The sequence below is a fragment of the Thermobia domestica genome, chromosome 13 (assembly GCF_964235325.1).
Source record: "Thermobia domestica chromosome 13, izTheDome1.hap1.1, whole genome shotgun sequence".
NCBI lineage: Eukaryota > Metazoa > Arthropoda > Insecta > Zygentoma > Lepismatidae > Thermobia > Thermobia domestica.
In genome coordinates, this window is record NC_137466.1 from 215661939 (window position 1) to 215682566 (window position 20628).

The following is a 20628-nucleotide window of genomic DNA, read 5'->3' on the forward strand; positions in this document are numbered from 1 at the left end:
TACAATAATTATTATAGCGGTCTCATGGTAAAATAAAGCACCAAAATTGCTGCGGTGCTAAACATGTTCAGAATTTTATTTTTGGCTGTTAAAATCAATTCCAGTCATTCACTGTTAACTATACATAGGAATATATATTAGGTAAATGAACACAAAGCAGTTATTTCCGATCTACTTACCATGTACTGCGTAAAGGAAAGTGCACGCTCTCGCTTTCGGAGCAAGTGGTCCTGGCTTCGATTCCCGGTGGGGCAATCGGTCGATAAAGTGTAAAATGCTTTTGCAGACCAGCCTTCCTGAATAAGGTTTTCTTGTTTTTTCCTCATTCACACAAGGCAAATTCCGGGATGGTACCTAACTTATAGGTCCCATACCGCTTCCTTCCCTTTCCTCGGATAGTGTGCTAATCGACGGAGTCATCCCTTACACGTGACGGGCTAATATAACTATAGATGCCGAAAGTCCAGAAATCCAAATCTTAAAGAGAACCACCTTCGAATGTTGACGAATACAAACGTTGCTACGTTCTGTGATAAAAAAAGCTTTTGTTTTGGGTTTTGTCAAATTATTCTCTTGTCACAATATTTCAATGTATTTGAAAGCATTTTCTCAGTTCTAATCTTACGCTTTATAAGCATGTGATTCTCTAGGTGGCTGTGGAAAAATTCAGGTCATATCGCACAGATCTGTTTGCAGAAAAGACCGATGTAAGTTTGTGAGTCGGTGCAAATACAGTTCCTAGAAAGGGTTCATGGTTGTTACTGGCTTTTGCAACAGAGAGAAGCTCTAGAATGGTGTTGTCGAACAGAACTAGAATACGTCTTATTACCAGTTTATAAAGAGAAAATGCTAGCATTAAATAGTGCAATATACCCACATAGTTGTAGATAACAGCATATGCTTCTCCACGAGAGCCTTGAAGTAGCCGACAGAAGCCACATACGAAGAAGTACGAAAAAGAACACGGAGAACCACGAAGGACTCCGACAGCCCCTCCAAAGAACGGCTATAAAATAGGACGTCGTGACTAAGAAGCCATAAGTTCCAGCTGATCATTCTTATCCTTCCCTTCGCCTGCTTTGGGCAGGAGAGACTGTCTAACCTTACCTTTGCTCTGCTTGGGCAAGATGTCCCTATAATATCTCCACATTGTACTGCGCATGAGGCTTCTTTCGTCTCCGCGCTGCACTGGGCAGGATACACCATCCCACCTCCGCGCTGCTTTGAGTTGGAAGTTCCCTAACCATTAGCCTCAAAGACCTCCGCGCTACTTCGGGCAGGAGGTTCAATGTCGTAGAGAAAGATCTATTCTATAGAGGAAAGTACTTATTTGTCGCATATTACTTGTATTTTGTAATAAAAAGGTGATGGAAAGAAACAAACTCGTGTACTGTCTCTACCATTACATTACAATAGCGACGATATCCATCGTGTGGAACTGCACCAGGGCAAAGCTTCAAGTCACACGTCCAAAACATTGACCTTCAACCGACGTAAGGTAAATACACTATTCATACTATTCAGTCCGCTCAGATACTTATTCAAGAATGTAGAAAATCGTAAATGCTATTTCTTAGTGTATATTTTGAACTTGTGTCATAAATATTTATTTCTGAATTAATTTTCAGCGCGCTGTGGTTATTTGTGTTTGGAGCACTTTCCCTTATATCCATTTGTGTATACACAGGATTACTCATATTTGCTTCTTACTATGACTGTGATCCACTATCAACCAAGGTCAGTATTCCGTTGTCGTTGTTGTGATGTCTTTTCGTTACATTGAATGGTAATAAAAGAAATATAGATGACTTGAACCACAAAAACAAATTAGTACTCAACAAAGCAACGTTTATTTATAAAACAATAAATGTGTAACAGTTTCGCCAACTAACTGAACATATTGACTTCATCAGTCGCTGTAAAAACAAGAGAGAGTTGCATCTAAATATAACAGGATCGTTGAAAATGGTTTTGAACGCCGATTGGCTGATCAAAACAGATTTAGCAAATCATAAAAGTTGACAAAAGTGAAACTAAACACTACAGATCCATTTCCCTTCCTGGTCCGGTAGAAAACTAAGCTACAAATTAAGTCTTTCCAGTAACTTAGATGCAACTCCCTCTTGTTTTTACAATGTCTGATGAAGTCAATATGTTCAGTTAGTTGGCGTAACTGTCACACATTTATTGTTTTATAAATAAACGTTCCGTTGCTCAGCATTTATATTTTAGTGTAAGTTATTCAATATAGCAAAGCTAATATGAACCAGTAAGTTAAAGAAATGTAAATGTAAATGTAAATGTAAAGACGTAAAAGCAAATCATGTTAAAACATATACCAACAAGCATAGATTTGAAACAAGTTTGCACATATTGAAATTACAAATAATGTTTTCGGAAGTAGAGACTAGGAACTGACAAGAAACGGATATGAACCTGTCATCCAAACATTCGAACTAAACCTAGTCCATTAGATGAACATAACAAAGATATGTTTATTCACAAAAAAATAAATAAATAATATGTGCCATGGACAACGGAGTAAGTTCCTAGTGTCTATTAACCCTGTTATTATAAACAAAATCGTAGACTCGCAGTGAAATAGCTATTGCATCAACACTGTTCACTAGAAAGTCATGGTTTAAATTCATTCTCTTGAGCATGAAACAAGGTTCCAGAAGTGTTATGTATTGGGACCCATAATGTGCTTGAACAGGTAAAATTGGGATAAGGTCGGGAAAATTGCCTCCAAAACCCCTTCTATTAACTTTGGACCTTTCTGGAGTGGCCCCAAATAAAAGCATACAATCCAAATTGTTAACTGCCGTGAGGCTAGGTGATATTTGAAGGCGGAGGAGGCAAACATAAATTAATTATTTGCATAACAAGAGAGTGAGAGGGAGAAAAAAAAATTAATAAAATAAACAATTTTGCTCCCTCGATATGTATTGTAAAAGGCAAGATTGACTTGGATTAATTTGCATATTATTATTTAAATGAACTCTATTTATATCGTAATTTTTTTAATTTTTATTAGTTAATTATATATTATATGTATGCATTATACCTGCATATTCTTGGAAACGCTCGGAATTAATAGTATTTTATATTTAATCGGTACCTCCCAAGAGTTTGAATTTCATACTTTATTTTTTTTAAATAAAAATAGAAGGAAAAATCTCAAAAACGGTTTCTGGAGGGTGAAACATCTGAGTGAAATAGCAAATGCTGAAGGGTCTCCTTGCTTGAAGCGAACAGAATTCGTTAGTTGGCAGTCACTACGTTTCGAAGGCTGTTTTATGGCCCCCACAGTGGACAGGTCAAGAGGCCACACAAGAAGAACTAGGGGTGAGAGGAAGTCCTCTGAATTCCTCAGAGCAAGTGGGTGGCAGTTTTTTTTTTTCTTTTTACATAACTCGGAGCAAAGAATTTGAAGGGTGACGAGGCAGTTCGGTTTTAGCTTCAAGACAGAAAGATCTGGGGAAATTGGTCTTAGCTTTTTTTGTGTTCAGTTTGTGTTTTCAAGAATGGTGTTGGTGAAGTCACCAACGAATATTGTTTTTTCAGTGTATTTTAGTAAGAACTAGTGTTCTATGTTTTGAATAGAGATCTAGTTTTTAAGATGAAAACTGAAGTGCTTAATAAGTGCATACAGACATCGTACAAATTATAAATAATTATGTAAATTGGCAGCAGAGAGAGTGAACAGTTATTTTGTTTATTTTTTTCGTTTGAAAATAAGTTCAGTGATAGTATGAACTACTTATTGCATGGCTATTTTTTTAAAAAAAATAAAAATCTTCTATGAACTGTACGGAAATGGACTAACAACGAGTGTAGTAGAATATTTTGTCCTTTCCATAAGTGATAGCATGATTGCGCCAACATCATGAAGCATCAGTTTCAAGAACTCTCATTAGAACATTCTACTTTGGACATAGTTGTTTTAGAAAAAAAAATATTAGTACGTGCTTACTCTCTTTGCAGCACTGCAGTTAAATTCAAATGAAGAGATGGACAATGCATATTAAAGCCATCAGATACCAAAAGGCATCGGTGTCATTCTCTCATGGGAAGAGAGGGAATTCTAGGATAGACGGAAATAATTGGAACTTTTCATGTGGAAAGACTTCCTTCATGTGATTTTTTTGGTACTAGTAGGAACTCTACCGCATAGTCGTGGTGTATAATAAACTGTGAACATTTTTTTTAAAGAGGAAATAAGTGCCAAAACCAAATTCAAAAGTTATTAGAGTGGAGATCCCACGATGCTGTAAAAGTTTTTTTTTCTTCTTATCTTTTTTTGTTTTGTTTCGTGGCCAACATATATAGGCAATAAAGTGTTTTTTTTTTTTTATGAAAGAGAAGTTGATAATTAACTAAAGTTTTCTGGAAGGCAGATGGTGAGTAGACAAATTTTGCTATGTTTTATAGGCTAGATGTCTTGTTTTTCAGATGCCTGATTTGAGATTTCACAGTGCTATTGTGTGTTGGGACTCCTCAAAGGGGTAGGGGAGAATAAATAAATACCCACAAGTACAGAAGTGAAGAAGAGGAGGAAGGTGAAAATTAGCAAGAGAGAATTTTGATAATATTCATGTATAGTGTGCAAGGGCGTAGCCGTTACATATTGAGGGAGCAGAATTGTTTTATTTAATATTTTTTTTTGTTTTCTCTCTCCCTCACTCTCTTGTTATGCAAATAATTAATTTATGTTTGCCTCCTCCGCCTTCATATAGCACCCAGCCTCATGGCAATTAACAAAACATGGCGCCCAGTGTGAAATGGCTCTTGTAGCTTACACTCTTGTGTGCAATTTTCTTTGGCATAGCACCTAGCGTGGCAGGCTACTTTTGCATTAGTCTTAGATGCTTTATAGAGCCGATACCAGCACACAATAACAAAAAATTTTAACGTGTAACCTTCGCGGTATGTGTATGTGTTCCCTGGCAATTTCCAAGAATAGTGCAGTTAAAATGTATGTTAATAGATGTCTTGAAAATAATTTAATGTTGTGAAATTTAGTGTTTTGGGGGGAGATATTTTGTTGTATAGAAATTTTAGGACGAATTTGTTCGTTTGTTAGGATTGTCGTATGGTGAGAACACGATCACAGACTAGAAAAATCGAAATGGATTTAACATTAGAAGAGCATGCGCAACGAAGCGAAAACCTCTTAGAAGGTGACGGAGAAATAGATGTCACACTCGCGGATGTTCGGAGCGCTGAAAGTGATACTCCTTCAGGCGGAAGCACCACGCCACTGGAGGTAGACACCGGAAAGGCTGAGGGAAATCGTATTGCAGGAAAAGAATGTCAGGGTGAAGATAGTAGACCAGCGTGGGTGGATCTTCTTTTTCAGAAGATAGAGAAACTAGGACAGGCTAACCAGAATTTAGAGGCGAAATTAGAACAAACGAATCAGAAGTTAGATCAGGCTAGGCAAGAAGCTCACGAGACAAGCTTGCGTTTAGAAAACAATTTAGAAAACAAAATGCAGGCTAATAACGAGAGACTAGAACAGGGACTAAAAGAGACTAGGGAACAACTCACCAGAGAGACTTTGAAATTAGAACAGAGGTTAGAACAGGTGAGACAGGAGTCGAATGAGAATGTAGAAAGAAGCATGTATCAGGTGAGACAGGATGTCTCACATCAGATAGGTGAGCTGAGAGAGGAAAATAGTAGAATTTTAGTGGAGGAAATGGCCCGTATGAGGGAGACAGTAGGAGACAATATGGCAAGAACAGAAAAAGAGTTGACTCATCGGATCCGTGAGACAGGCCAGAGGTTTGAGGAGTTAGAAAACAATGTAGAGGGTCAGTGTTTGGAAATTAACACTGAAGTACAACAGTTGTCTGAGGGGCTACAGAATGTTGATAGTCGGGTGAATACGTTAAGAAATTCGGTCGAAAGAATCACGAATGAGGTCGAACGAGTCAAGGTGAATCTGAGAGAGATAACGCGAGCTAGGGAAGAAACTCTGCAGGAAACGCATCTTGAAGAGGTACGTTCAGAGTGCACTGAGATGATGGAACGCACTTGCGAAAAGATCCAGAATAGTTGGGCGCAGTGGAAGGAGACACTTCAGCGTGAGACAGCTGAAATAGTTGCTGAGAAATTGGCCAATATTTCCACTGACTCACAGCGTAACGAAAAATCATCTGCGCCATCTCAGTCTTCAGAATGCGACTCGCAGGTTCCCTCTCAAGAAAACGCAAGAGATAATCATGAGACAGTGACTCCTACTGTTAGTCAGAAACCATCCACATCGTCTGGTTGTGCGACTGGACACGCGAATACGATGCAACTTGCAGCTGCTATGGGGTTCATACACCGGGACCTTTCTTTACCTACCTATTCGGGAAATGAGAGTGAGGTACTGACTCACAATTTTCTCATAGACTTGGAACGATATTTTGAGATGACAAGTGTACCCGAGGAATTGAAGCTTAACCTCGTGGGAAAATGTTTGAGAAACAGTGCCCTTCAGTGGTTTCGAGTGACCTCTAACAAGATAACCTCATATGAGAGCTTCGTGAGTCACTTCCGTGACACTTATCTAAGCCAAGAACGACTGGCTAACTTGAGAGCAAATATTCTAATTGCTCACTATGACTATAAGAGCAACAAAATGCCGTCACAGTACTTGTTAGAGTTACTACATCGCAACAGTATTTTGGATCCCCCGATGGACGAAGCTACGTTGTTAAAAGTCCTACCCAGACATTTCCAAAACTGGCTTTTTAGGTCAATTGTCTCAGCGAGACCGAAAACTGTCTCAGAGTTGTTAAATGTCGTTTCTGAGTTGGAGTACACCATGAGAGAAAAAGATTCTTATGGCATCATGAGGAAAGGAGTAAATATGTAAGTAGAGTGTGAACACTCTGAAAGCTCCCCTGACCATAAGCCAAGAAGCCCACGGAAATTTAACAAGCGTAATAGGAACCATAACAATCCATATGAGAGAGGAAGTGAGCGTAGCCACCGGACTAGCCCTCCACGTCGTTATGCCAACCAGCCAGAAAACCAAGCTAGGTCGCGTGGGAGAGGAAGCTATTCACGGAACGAAGCACCTTCTCGAGGTACACGAGGACAGCGGAGAGGTGCAAGAAATTATAACGACAACAACAGGACTGACTTCAGGGGGGAAGAACAAGTTCAGTTGTTAGAGACCTACGATGGTAATAGCCCACAATATTCGCCTCAAGATCGTGTGCAGGAACCTAGTGGTAGGGGTGGTCGTTCCCCACCACAATGAGGTCGCCTCGCACACACGAAGGACGACGGTAAGTTGGAACCTTGTGAGTTACTTTTGACTGAGCCGACGAATAAATATCCTAAGTGTGTGCAAAATCTTAGTATGGAAATTGCTGAGTGTGATAATGAGACCGCCGTGAAAACATTAGCATTGAATGAAAGTGAAAAGACAGGAAATTGTGTCAAATGTATGGAAATTATTTCTAAACCTCATTTTAGTGATAATTTGAATTTGGTTAAATTACTTTTCAGAAATGAGAAAGAGTAAACATAAATAAGGAAATATTTTTAAAGGCACATGGATTTCTGATAGACTCTTGAATACTAGGCTTATTCCCAAGAATGATATAAATTTGAGTGATGTCAGCTTTTGGTAGGAAATCAGCAAATATTTTAGGACGAACAATGTTAGAAATTTTATTAACGGAAAAGCTTTTTATACAGTGGGTATAATAGTGGATGGTCTGAATCGTGCATTGCTGATTGGCTCAAATTTCTTTGCGGAAAGTCGTGCAACTCTAAATTATGATAAGGGAGTATTATATTTAAAACATCCTCACGATGTAGAGATTTCATTCAGGGACGTCACCGTAGAAGATAGGGATCTAGTACTCCGAAACATTGAATGGGAAGAAGATTGTTCAGAGCTATGGGTAAATAATGGGGTGTCAGGGGTGTTTGAATATGAAGTTACGTCGCAGGAAAGACGTCATGCCGCTCCCATATTTGCAGCCTACACCGAGGATAGTAAGACCGCAAGTAGTACGGCAACCCGGGTAAGGACTAATTTGGACGACGGGGTGTATCCCTCTCCATTGGAGCTGGCCAATCAAGTTTACTCGCCAAATGAATGGGCCAAAGTTAACACCCAAGCAACTACCCAAGAAATCAATGAATTTGTTGAAAGCTACACCGACCTATCTTCTATAGAGAGAGATAAATTGAGGAAGTTACTAACAAAGCATAAATCAATTTTTGACATCAAACCAGGATGCATTGCGAATTATGAGCATTCGATAGTGGTCAATGGCTCAAGCACGATTCATACGAAAATGTACCCATTTCCTATTAAGTATAAGAATCAGGTAGCGAAAGAAATTAACAGATTGCTGACATGGAGAATAACCCGTTTGATACAAAGGACCTTTCCCAAGTCCGACGCTCTTACAGGGGTGTCTAAGAAATTATTACTACTGTATTCCGGACCATGGTTGGTAACTGAAAAGACGAGCAAAAATGTGTACACACTAGCAGAGCCAGCAACAAAAGAAGTTCGTATGAAAAGAAATGCTTACTTATTAAAGCATTACATTCCCCGAGAGCAGATAAAAGCAAGAGAAGCAGAGAAGAAAATTGACTAAGAAATGAGCACAGAGAGGAAGAACGTACTAGAGATATCAACACTGAAATATTTAAAGATGGAAATGTTCTCACATCTTTTGTCTGTATAGTTATTAGTAGTTATAATTTTTAAGAAGATGTAAACGTTTCACTTCAGGTAGAAAATATAAAACTGTGTATCTATTACAGTTACTTAGTTTAAATTATATATTATGGTATCTTATACACATTTTGTACTTTATCTACTTTTATATACAGATAGGTATCAAGTTAATGGAGCATGTACTTTAATTGATATAATATTTTCACTATTTCTATTATGTAATCTTGTTAAGAATTAATAGAAGGTCAATCTTCTCTGCTGGAAATTTGAATTGGAGCAATAGCAAAAATTCAAATTACCAGGGGGGGGGGATTTGTAAAAGGCAAGATTGACTTGGATTAATTTGCATATTATTATTTAAATGAACTCTATTTATATCGTAATTTTTTTTAATTTTTATTAGTTAATTATATATTATATGTATGCATTATACCTGCATATTCTTGGAAACGCTCGGAATTAATAGTATTTTATATTTAATCGGTACCTCCCAAGAGTTTGAATTTCATACTTTATTTTTTTTAAATAAAAATAGAAGGAAAAATCTCAAAAACGGTTTCTGGAGGGTGAAACATCTGAGTGAAATAGCAAATGCTGAAGGGTCTCCTTGCTTGAAGCGAACAGAATTCGTTAGTTGGCAGTCACTACGTTTCGAAGGCTGTTTTATGGCCCCCACAGTGGACAGGTCAAGAGGCCACACAAGAAGAACTAGGGGTGAGAGGAAGTCCTCTGAATTCCTCAGAGCAAGTGGGTGGCAGTTTTTTTTTCTTTTTACATAACTCGGAGCAAAGAATTTGAAGGGTGACGAGGCAGTTCGGTTTTAGCTTCAAGACAGAAAGATCTGGGGAAATTGGTCTTAGCTTTTTTTGTGTTCAGTTTGTGTTTTCAAGAATGGTGTTGGTGAAGTCACCAACGAATATTGTTTTTTCAGTGTATTTTAGTAAGAACTAGTGTTCTATGTTTTGAATAGAGATCTAGTTTTTAAGATGAAAACTGAAGTGCTTAATAAGTGCATACAGACATCGTACAAATTATAAATAATTATGTAAATTGGCAGCAGAGAGAGTGAACAGTTATTTTGTTTATTTTTTTCGTTTGAAAATAAGTTCAGTGATAGTATGAACTACTTATTACATGGCTATTTTTTTTAAAAAAATAAAAATCTTCTATGAACTGTACGGAAATGGACTAACAACGAGTGTAGTAGAATATTTTGTCCTTTCCATAAGTGATAGCATGATTGCGCCAACATCATGAAGCATCAGTTTCAAGAACTCTCATTAGAACATTCTACTTTGGACATAGTTGTTTTATAAAAAAAAATATTAGTACGTGCTTACTCTCTTTGCAGCACTGCAGTTAAATTCAAATGAAGAGATGGACAATGCATATTAAAGCCATCAGATACCAAAAGGCATCGGTGTCATTCTCTCATGGGAAGAGAGGGAATTCTAGGATAGACGGAAATAATTGGAACTTTTCATGTGGAAAGACTTCCTTCATGTGATTTTTTTGGTACTAGTAGGAACTCTACCGCATAGTCGTGGTGTATAATAAACTGTGAACATTTTTTTTAAAGAGGAAATAAGTGCCAAAACCAAATTCAAAAGTTATTAGAGTGGAGATCCCACGATGCTGTAAAAGTTTTTTTTTCTTCTTATCTTTTTTTGTTTTGTTTCGTGGCCAACATATATAGGCAATAAAGTGTTTTTTTTTTATGAAAGAGAAGTTGATAATTAACTAAAGTTTTCTGGAAGGCAGATGGTGAGTAGACAAATTTTGCTATGTTTTATAGGCTAGATGTTTTGTTTTTCAGATGCCTGATTTGAGATTTCACAGTGCTATTGTGTGTTGGGACTCCTCAAAGGGGTAGGGGAGAATAAATAAATACCCACAAGTACAGAAGTGAAGAAGAGGAGGAAGGTGAAAATTAGCAAGAGAGAATTTTGATAATATTCATGTATAGTGTGCAAGGGCGTAGCCGTTACATATTGAGGGAGCAGAATTGTTTTATTTAATATTTTTTTTGTTTTCTCTCTCCCTCACTCTCTTGTTATGCAAATAATTAATTTATGTTTGCCTCCTCCGCCTTCATATAGCACCCAGCCTCATGGCAATTAACAGTATTGGCTACGCCCTTGGACAGTATGCATGAATATTATCAAAATTTTCTCTCTTGCTAATTTTCACCTTCCTCCTCTTCTTCACTTCTGTACCTGTGGGTATTTATTTTTTCCCCTACCCCTTGAGGAGTCCCAACACACAATAACACTGTGAAATCTCAAATCAGGCATCTGAAACCAAGACATCTAAGCCTATAAAAATAGCAAAATTGGTCTACTCACCATCTGCCTTTCAGAAAACTTTAGCTAATTATCAACTTCCATTTCATAAAGAAAAAAACACTTTATTGCCTATATATGTTGGCCAAAAAAAAAAAGAAAAAAAAGTTTTACAACCTTGTGGAATCTCCACTCCACTAAATTTTGCATATGGTTATATCACTGATTTCCTTTTTTTTTTTTAATGTTCATAGTTCATTATACACTATGACTATGTGGTAGAGTCTCCACTAGTAACAAAACAATCACATGAAGGAAGTATTTCCACCTAAAATTGTTCCTGGTCGTTTCCACTATCCTAGAATTCTCTCTCTTTCATGAGAGAATGAAACAGATGCCCTTTGATATCTGCTACTCTTCTGTGATATCCCCGTACTGTTACTTGATGGCTTTAATTTGCATTGTCCATCATTTCATTTGATTTTAACTGCAGTACTGCAAGGTGAATAAGAACGTACTAACACTTTTCTAAAACAATAACTATGTCCACCGTAGAAGGTTATAGTGAGAGTTCTTGAAACGGCTGCTTCATGATGTTTGCAACAATCACTGAGAACATCACTTATCGAAAGGATTAAGAAATTTCTACTCCATTTGTTAGTCCATTTTGTAAAGTTTACAGAAGATTTCCTTAAAATTAACCATGTAGTAGATAGTTCATATATCAATGAAGGTATTTTCAAACGAAAAAAATAATAAAATTAAACAAAATAACTGTTCACTATCTCTGCCGCCAATTTACATAATTATGTATAATTGGTAAGATGTCTGTATGCACTTATTAAGCAATTCAGTTTTTATCACAGAATTCAGCTATTTATTAAACAGTAAAACACTAGCTCTTACTAAATATACACTGAAAAGCAAGATCAGTTGGTGACCTCACTAACACCATTCTTGAAGACGACAAAAAAAAAAAAAAAAAAGCCAACGACCAATTCACTAAACTTTCTCTCTTGAAGCTAAAACCGAACTGCTCTGTCACCCTTCAAATTCTTTGCACAGAGTTATGTAAAAGAAAAAAAAAACTACCACCCACTTGCTCTGCAGGAATTCAGAGGACTTTCACCCCTAGTTCTTCTTGTGTGGCTTCCTGACCTGTCCACTGTGGGGACCATAAAACAGCCTTCGAAACGGAGTGACTGCCAACTAACGAATTCTGTTCGCTTCAAGCAAGCAGACTATTCTCTGCTTTTGCTATTTCACTCAGATATTTCATCCTCTAGAAACCGTTTTTGAGATTTTTCTTTCCATTTTTATTTAAAAAAGTAAAGTATGAAAATCACTCTCTCGGAAGGTACCGATGAAACATAAAATACTATTAATTTCGCGCGTTTCCAAGAATATGCATGTATAATGCATACTGATAATATATAATTAATTAATAAAATTTATCAAAAAATACAATATGAAATAGTTAAATTAAATATTAATATGCAAACGAACCCAAGTCAATCTTGCCGTTTACAAAATGCATCTCGAAAAATACTATTGATAGATAGAATAAGTATGAGGGAAATACTTACAAGCTTTTCCCTCCTACCTATTCTGTCTATCAATACAAAACTTGGTACAGTCATTTGTTATCCCCTATAGTTTTTTCGAGATACATTTGGATCCTGTGCTTTCACCCGAGACCACTCCACAGGGGTTCAAAGTTGATGGGAGGGACGGAATTTTCCCGACATTTTCCAAATTTTCCCTGTTCAAGCACATTATGGGCCCCAATATAGGACCTCTGGAAAGCTTGTTTCGTGCTGAACGGAATGAATCAACAATGACTTCCCAATGAACAGTGTTGATGCAATAGTTATTTCACTGCAAGTCTACGATTTTCTTTATACTAAAAGGTTTAAAGGACCCCAGGAACTTACTCCGTTGCATCTAATTTTTTGTGTATGAACATACCTTTGTTATGTTTATCGAATGGACTAGGTTTGATTCGGATGTCCGGATGACACGTTCATGTCCGTTCCTTGTGAGTTTACATGTAACTGTAAAGGGTTGACGGTCACCGACAGATGACAGAACATAACTCCTATCTTTCCAATGCATTTGTGTGGAGCAAGAAGATTAAAAGTAACTGAATCAAATTCATTAGAAGAATATTCTAACTGCGTTCAAAGACATAACAATAACCATAAAACGATCCTTGCATTTTTTGATATTTTACTTCTTTCATTGTTATAAGACCACTTAATATTACTTTACAGAAACATGCTCTCAATAATTAATCTTGTCAATACTAAAGGAAACAGAAGCGTATAAAAATTTACAATTATTATTCTCTCATCAATTATTCAACTTGTCTTTGCAGAATTTGAATATTTATCTCTTGAATTTCATTGAATTGTTTTGAATATTGTTTCTTCAAACAAAATACGTGTACATTGTCAGAAATGGGGTCATTTACTGCCATTATTGGTAACAGTCGACCCTTAACATGTATGTTAAGTCTCGTCCATTAGTCTGGTAATATTAATTCGTAGTATAAAGAAGTAATAATAATAAGTAGTAAAATGTGGCCGCTCTTCCATAATTTCCTAATTAAATTTTTTATACTAATTTGAGGATGATGAATTCTATTCAACTATTTTTAACCATACGCATCAATAGTGTACCTAGAAAAGTTATCTCAAAGTTGAGATGTTTACGTTTATATATATAGGTACCGAGCAAGTAGATGTTCTAGCGAGAGGATAATCATAGAAACTCTTTAATTCGTTTAAGCTCATGTATTTGACTACTGAATGTCATAGTGTAAATGTGTGGAATAAATGAATATGGCCTAATTGTTCAGATCACAGAATGTCAAATGCCTGGAGTTTTGACCACGAGTAACACACATAACTGAGGCACACATACCTTGGTAATATCGCTTCAGGCTAGAAAGGCGAATATCCACTGCTTGGCTCTGTATCTCTATCAGGACGAGGTTGGCGTCTGCGACTTGGCTTCCACAGTTAGCCAACTAATGACCAACCATTAGTCGATGGTAGTTATTAGTACTTGGAATCAACTTCTGGTCTCCAACTGATCTTCCACTGATCTCCGACTGATCCTCTCGACTTCTGATCCTCTAGACGTCTGATCTTGATTCCTTCCGAATCTGGGTTTTTGTTTCTTCTTGCAGACGGTGGAATTCGTCATGGTGTGATTCAACTTTGTTTACCTCAGCTATTGGTTAAACATTTGTTTCAAACCGTATTACATCGTGACCGAATTCCCAGACTATCAATCTCTGCGAATCTGAATATTATGCCATATCCAAATTGTGTCAATGTTAACAAAAGATGTTATTACACATTTCAAGCTGACATTACTTTTCTTAGTTTATATTTACATAATCCTGCGAGTTAGCGTCTCGCCAGGATTTCACGAATAACATAACATAAACACAACCATGTGCAACGGCTTACACAAACAAATAAACAATAACAATCACATGTGCCAATATGACACAATTTAACATCATTGTAATATTCTGATCTTTTAAATTTGATTCTAACTTATCATTATCCCAATCACCAAAATAAAATATTATAAACTTCTAATATATCTCTACATTATATCTAAGAAAATAGCTCTTGCGACATCTTAATATTCAGACTCCTGAAGTACGCAGAATTATCTCTGACCTGAAATATCTACATAAAATAGTTAATGGAAGCTTAAGATCGGAAATATTACTTCAGGAACTATCCTTACGTGTCCCTTCCCGCATCACCCGGAATACCCACCTATTCCATCTTGCCCGTCCTAGGTTGGCTGTTATACAGAGGTCTCTTTTTTATAGAATACCAAACTGTTATAATCAAGTAACAACTGATGTGGACATTTTTTCGAGCTATCCAGTGTTTGAAAGAGCAATTAAACGAGCTTTGACGGAATAGTTTTACTTTTACACTTTTTACTATGTTGTTGTTATTGTTGTCTTGTTTTTTCTTTCTTTTGTTAGCATGTCCCTGTGTAAAATGGCAAAGTTATGCTGTATCTGGGAATTTGTTCAATAAATAAAATAAAATAATATATATATATATATATATATATATATATAAATAAAACACAGTTCTGACCAGAGCAGAATGAAATATATTAAAAACTATACTTACAATGTGTTACAGTTTCAAGGACCTAACGTCCTCTTCATCAGACACAAACAGTGTTTGTGTCTGATGAAGAGGACGTTAGGTCCTTGAAACTGTAACACATTGTAAGTATAGTTTTTAATATATTTCATTCTGCTCTGGTCAGAACTGTGTTTTATTTATTACTCTACTTATCCAGAGCCATGGAGTTTGTTCATATATATATATATATATATATATACGAAATTTGCGACCCCTTTTCCAGGTACACCAATAACACGTATGTTTAAAAATAATTATTAGACTAAATGTCTTCGAATTAGTATAAAAGTTGCAGTTAAAAATGTGTTAAAGCATGGACACTTTTAGCAGTAGCATAAGTGGTACTTTAAAGATCCGAACTTTGAGGTTACTTTTCTTATGATATCATGGGCGGATACATTTATTAATTGTTTTGTTGGTTTCAGCTTCAAATTCCTATAAAAAGAGTAATTAGAGATCTATGCAACTGCATGGGCAATATTTACTAGTATGTATTTGCAGGATTAAAATAATGATAATAAAGAACAATAATTTACTTATTTTAGCATTCTATTTCTAATGAGTGTAACACTAATATTTATCGTTCTAAATTATTGTAACTTCAAAAGGTATAATTGATTTAGATTGTTTCTTATGATTATTATATTTCAGATTTTTATTCATAACGACCTAATGTATGATAGCTTGAGATTGTAATTTACAACAATACAATATTTTCTACTTTGACACTGGTTCTTTATATTTTTGACTAAAACTCTTCCAGTTCATTAGTTTCCATTTTTATTTCGTTTTTCATTTCTTTCTTTCTTATTTTAGTATGAACATATAAGTGAGATATATTTTCTGTTATAGCTTGCAAAGGCAAGAGACCAACTTCTTCCACTGTTTGTGATGGACACTTCAGGACATATTCCAGGCCTCCCAGGATTATTTGTTGCCGGCGTATTCAGTGCTGCTCTCAGGTAGTTTTGCTCCTGAAAGATTTAAATTTGGTTCCTTTCAATCGTCTGATAGTAAAGCTAAATGCTATGTTTCATTTTATACTGAAACAGTGTTATATTGAGGTGGTGATGTTTACGATGTATGGAAGAGATGGATGTAGCCATCATGTCATCAATTATTAGCAATTTACAAAATTATGGTTCATTCTGCTATGGTATGCACTAATATTACTATTATCTATGTAAAAAAAAAAAACTAAGTTCGTGCGAAGTCAAACAAAAAGTGCCTACTATAAGGTTATAGTTTTAATAGTAATCTTAGGATGCACTAATGTGATTGCTTAGGTATAGAAATCAAAATATGTTACAGATAATAGTAATAAAACTTAATCTATCAATCTCATATAAACGTATACAATACATGTATAAAACAAAAGACAAATTCTGACCAAATCATATACCATTTAAGCATTAAGAAATACAAAGCATATACTGACCAAAAACATAGTATATGCTTTGGTCAGAATTTGTCTTTTGTTTTATACTAGAAGTTCCAAAGCTAAAATGAGTGGTATAGAATACAGGTATTTAAGTAGATGAAATGGTAATGCTATTGCTATATGATAATTTAAATTAAATAAGTATTTATTCTATTATCATAGGCAAATTATTTTCTGTTTTTAACCTTTTTCAGGAAGCCTCTTAATATTTTAAACTTTATTATTTTTCTACATTTTGTTACGCCAGTATTTTAGGTAGGCGCGTTCAATAAAGCGAATTGGTCTACGAAAGGCTAGCACCAGTAAACACATATAGTTTTTTCTTATATTATTCTATATCTTGCGAAATTGTGCCTGAACACACTGAGAAAAAAAATTGTAGGTGGCATACTTAAAAAGATAGGTTACATGCGTAATTCCTGTAGTTTTTGGACTTAACGTACACCAGACGTATAACTGAAAACGCATGTTTTATAATACTTTCTGTATAAGTGTTCCATCTATACGTACTTTCTGTATGAAACAATGTAGGCGGTCAGGATCTCACATACAAATGGACGTATATAGCATATAGCTGACGAAGGTAACATAAGTATATACATGTGATATACTGAAAACTGTTAGATGTCATACATCCTGCAACGGCATGATGTAACATCAAACGGCAGTGCCTATGTATCATACGGATAACGTATGCTCCGTATTGATTTCTATAGTAAGCAAGAGGATACCGTATATTTGTACAATATACCGCTGTCCGGAGAACGGATTTTTCTCAGTGCATATACAGACTTGCAATATTAACGTTGACAGTCATTGAAAAGTTTTATAGTCTAGTTTCAAAGCCTGTTTTCCGATCTGCATGAAACTTAGGTCTTGGAAGGCTAACTTTTCAAAGATACAAAGAATATTGAAAATTGGAGAATTTATACCTTATTGTTAGCTTTGCCTGAACATACACAGAATGAAATTGCTTAATTACGATATGAAGCTTGTCAGCGGTTTAAAACTTTCCTGATGTTGCTCCAAACGAGCTCACTAGGTATTCATAAAATTTAGAGAAAATAGCCAGGAAAGCATACTCTTTCTAACACAAGAAGAATCAAAACACGTTCACTTAAGTTGAAATGCATGAATGTATACAGAATGGAGTTTGTTAATTAGGGTATTAATACTGTCAACCTTTGAGAAGTTTCGTGATCTAGAACGACTGAAAAGAAAACATACTCTCTTAAATCAGAAAAGAGAATCAACAAAGTTGGAGCACATATGTCGAAGTTATGAATAAATATGTACAGAACAACTATAATATATAGCCTATTTGTGTGTAATATACAAATATGCATAAAAATACACACATATACAATATGTTGTGTATATGTGACGAATTGTAAACTTACTCAGTTTGTGAAATCGGATAAAAAGTGGTACCAGAAGAATGAAAGACGTTCAGAGAAAGTATTGGTGCACAAAAACGGGGGAACGGGGGAGGGACTGAACGTCAACTAATTATTTTAAGATTAAGTGAGTTTTAAAGATAAATTAGTAAAATAATTTAGATGTGTAGTTATCTAAACATTTGTACGTACATAAACATATGAAATTTGAATAAGAACATGGTTGAATTAAAGTCGTACTCAAGAAAAAGGTAGGTAAAATGGGTTTTGGAGGTTAGAACAATCGAATTTGTTAAAAAGGATTTTAAAATTTTGGGTGAAGAATGGAAGGTTATTGAAAAGAGTAGTGCAACACTGAATGGAGACAAATAATTTTAATAGTAACAAGCAGTACTCTGAGCTACAAAACCAGAAAGTTATTTGTAAAATAAAGACAGAAATCTTCCTACTTTTATAATGTGCTTTGCATGTAGTATGAAGGAAACTCACATGATACTCAAACCAGAAATAGGTCCGTAACACAATATGAAATTTATGCGAGATTAATCTCTGAGGAATGCATAGCAATATGGGAGAATGAACACATAGCTTTTTCGTTCGGGAACATTTGCTTGTTTAAAAGAAATGGTGAGCAGAGAGGGGTGACAGAGGACTGATTCCAAGAGGGTCAAAAGACCGGTTCCAAGAAAAGGGTGCAAAAGACCTGTGTCACCGTTTCTTTTCACCCGGCACATAAGCACAGTCGCGAATATATGCACATAAACACTTTGATGAACTCGTGCACATGATTCACCATATAAATCCAGAGGGCAACTGCCTGTGGCGACCCCGGTGGTGAGTAGCATTTAGTTGCTACTAATACGACCAAAAGCTGATTTTTAATTTGTCGCCTTGTAAGTGTCCAGAATAAAAGAGGCAAGTTATTTTGATTGAGGAGGGTCATGCCAGTGGGAACTCAAAGAACTTACTGAAAAGGACAGTTTACGTTTTGGGAGAGGTTACTATCTCAACAAGACATACTAAAAAAAGAAAAAAAAAAATGTTTGCTGCGAAATAGAGACTTGTTGAATGTATATTCTCTAATTGAAAAAGAAAATAGTTTTCTACAAGTCATTGCAAACCATAGGCACATAAAATCACAGAAATGAAATTTCGCATTAAAAAAAAAGTAGGTGAGCATGGGCACCCGTAACGAAGGGTATGGGGGGCCAATTAGTTTCTCCTCCATTTTTGGAAGATGTTCGGTTTTCGAATAGAACTATCACTTCTGCTTACTCACACACTACAGTATTTAAAATATTAATTATACTTAATAAAATTATGCAAAATGCGTTAATGAATGTTGTTTTGCATGAATTAATACGCCCATTAAGGTGTGTGTATTCGCAAATTTGCTTGGGTGTATCCTCCACCCAGCTGAGAAAGAATCCTGTGGGTGTTTCAGTACGTGAGTGGTCACTTTTTCTGCCGACTGTACCTATTAGCACTACTGTAAATAGCAATGATAGAAACATTTAAATTCCAACAATACTACCTTATGATAGATGATAATAATGCGGTGGCATATCTAACCCGGGGCCGGGAAAGCATAGCCCCCAGTTTTTTGAGTGACAAAAATAATTTAAGCTATTATTTATGTATTTTTGAAATTTTATAGTAAAATCATGATATGCCTATTATAGTCTGTGTTTTGGCTGGCCCCCAGTTTTTACTTTTTAGATCCGCCACTGTAACAATACCATATTGGATTATTAGATGTGAATCGTTGTAGCTCCATGTCAACAGGATTAAACGCCATGGCTGCTGTGATTCTAGAGGACCTCCTAAAAGGATATTTTAAGAAAGAATTCACCGAGCAAAGGGCCAACTTTATTATGAAGGTGGTGGTGGTCGTCTTGGGCGTCATCTGTTCCTCTTTTGTGTTCCTTGTTGAACATCTCGGAGGAGTGCTCCAGGTAAACATTTATTCTGTTGCATTAATACGTGACAAGTGGATAGAATGAAAAATGGGGCAAGATTATATTTTGACTCTTACAGTGACTTCAATCGGTTCTTACAGGTTTAGTCACTTCCTAGAACTGTTTGTGCTTCAGTCACTTCTTGGAACTGTCTGTGCCTTTGGTGCTGTCACGTGGTATATTGTCCACTTTTCACATAACTTTATTGATAAAAAAGTGATTCATTTAAGTTACGAACATAGCTAAGCGAGCATCAGCGAGTGAAGGGGTTTAGAATTCACGCAGGACTCATTTTATTTTACCTTTACCCCCATGATAATACCACACGACATTACGTCATGATGGGGTGGAGCAACTTGAATGCGATTCCTATAATGCTCCAGGAAACAGGAATGATGAATTGGTTACAGCCACTGTCAGAGTCAAAGTAAAAACGTACCAAAAATTGATCTTAGAAATTTAAAATCAAATGGAACTCCTTGTTTTACACACCATGATTATAACCTTTATTCTCATGAGATGAATGATTAATGAAAGTGCATGATAACGAAATAATTCATGGAATGAGAAAGTGGAAGGAAACGGGAGAACCCGAGAAAACCCAAGGACACAATGATTTACATTATAGCTTGGGATCAAACCCGGGCCACCATCAG

General features: G+C 36.0%; 1 protein-coding gene across 1 annotated transcript in view; it reads left to right on the forward strand.

Moving 5' to 3' along the window:
• LOC145669016 (sodium-coupled monocarboxylate transporter 1-like) overlaps positions 1–20628 on the forward strand; it is a 58303-nt gene that overhangs the window by 30989 nt on the left and 6686 nt on the right. The window contains exons 9-11 of the mRNA XM_081737353.1: positions 1629–1737; positions 16029–16138; positions 19786–19969. Of these exons, the coding sequence (XP_081593479.1) occupies positions 1629–1737; positions 16029–16138; positions 19786–19969 (403 nt within the window). The remainder of the gene's footprint in view (positions 1–1628; positions 1738–16028; positions 16139–19785; positions 19970–20628) is intronic.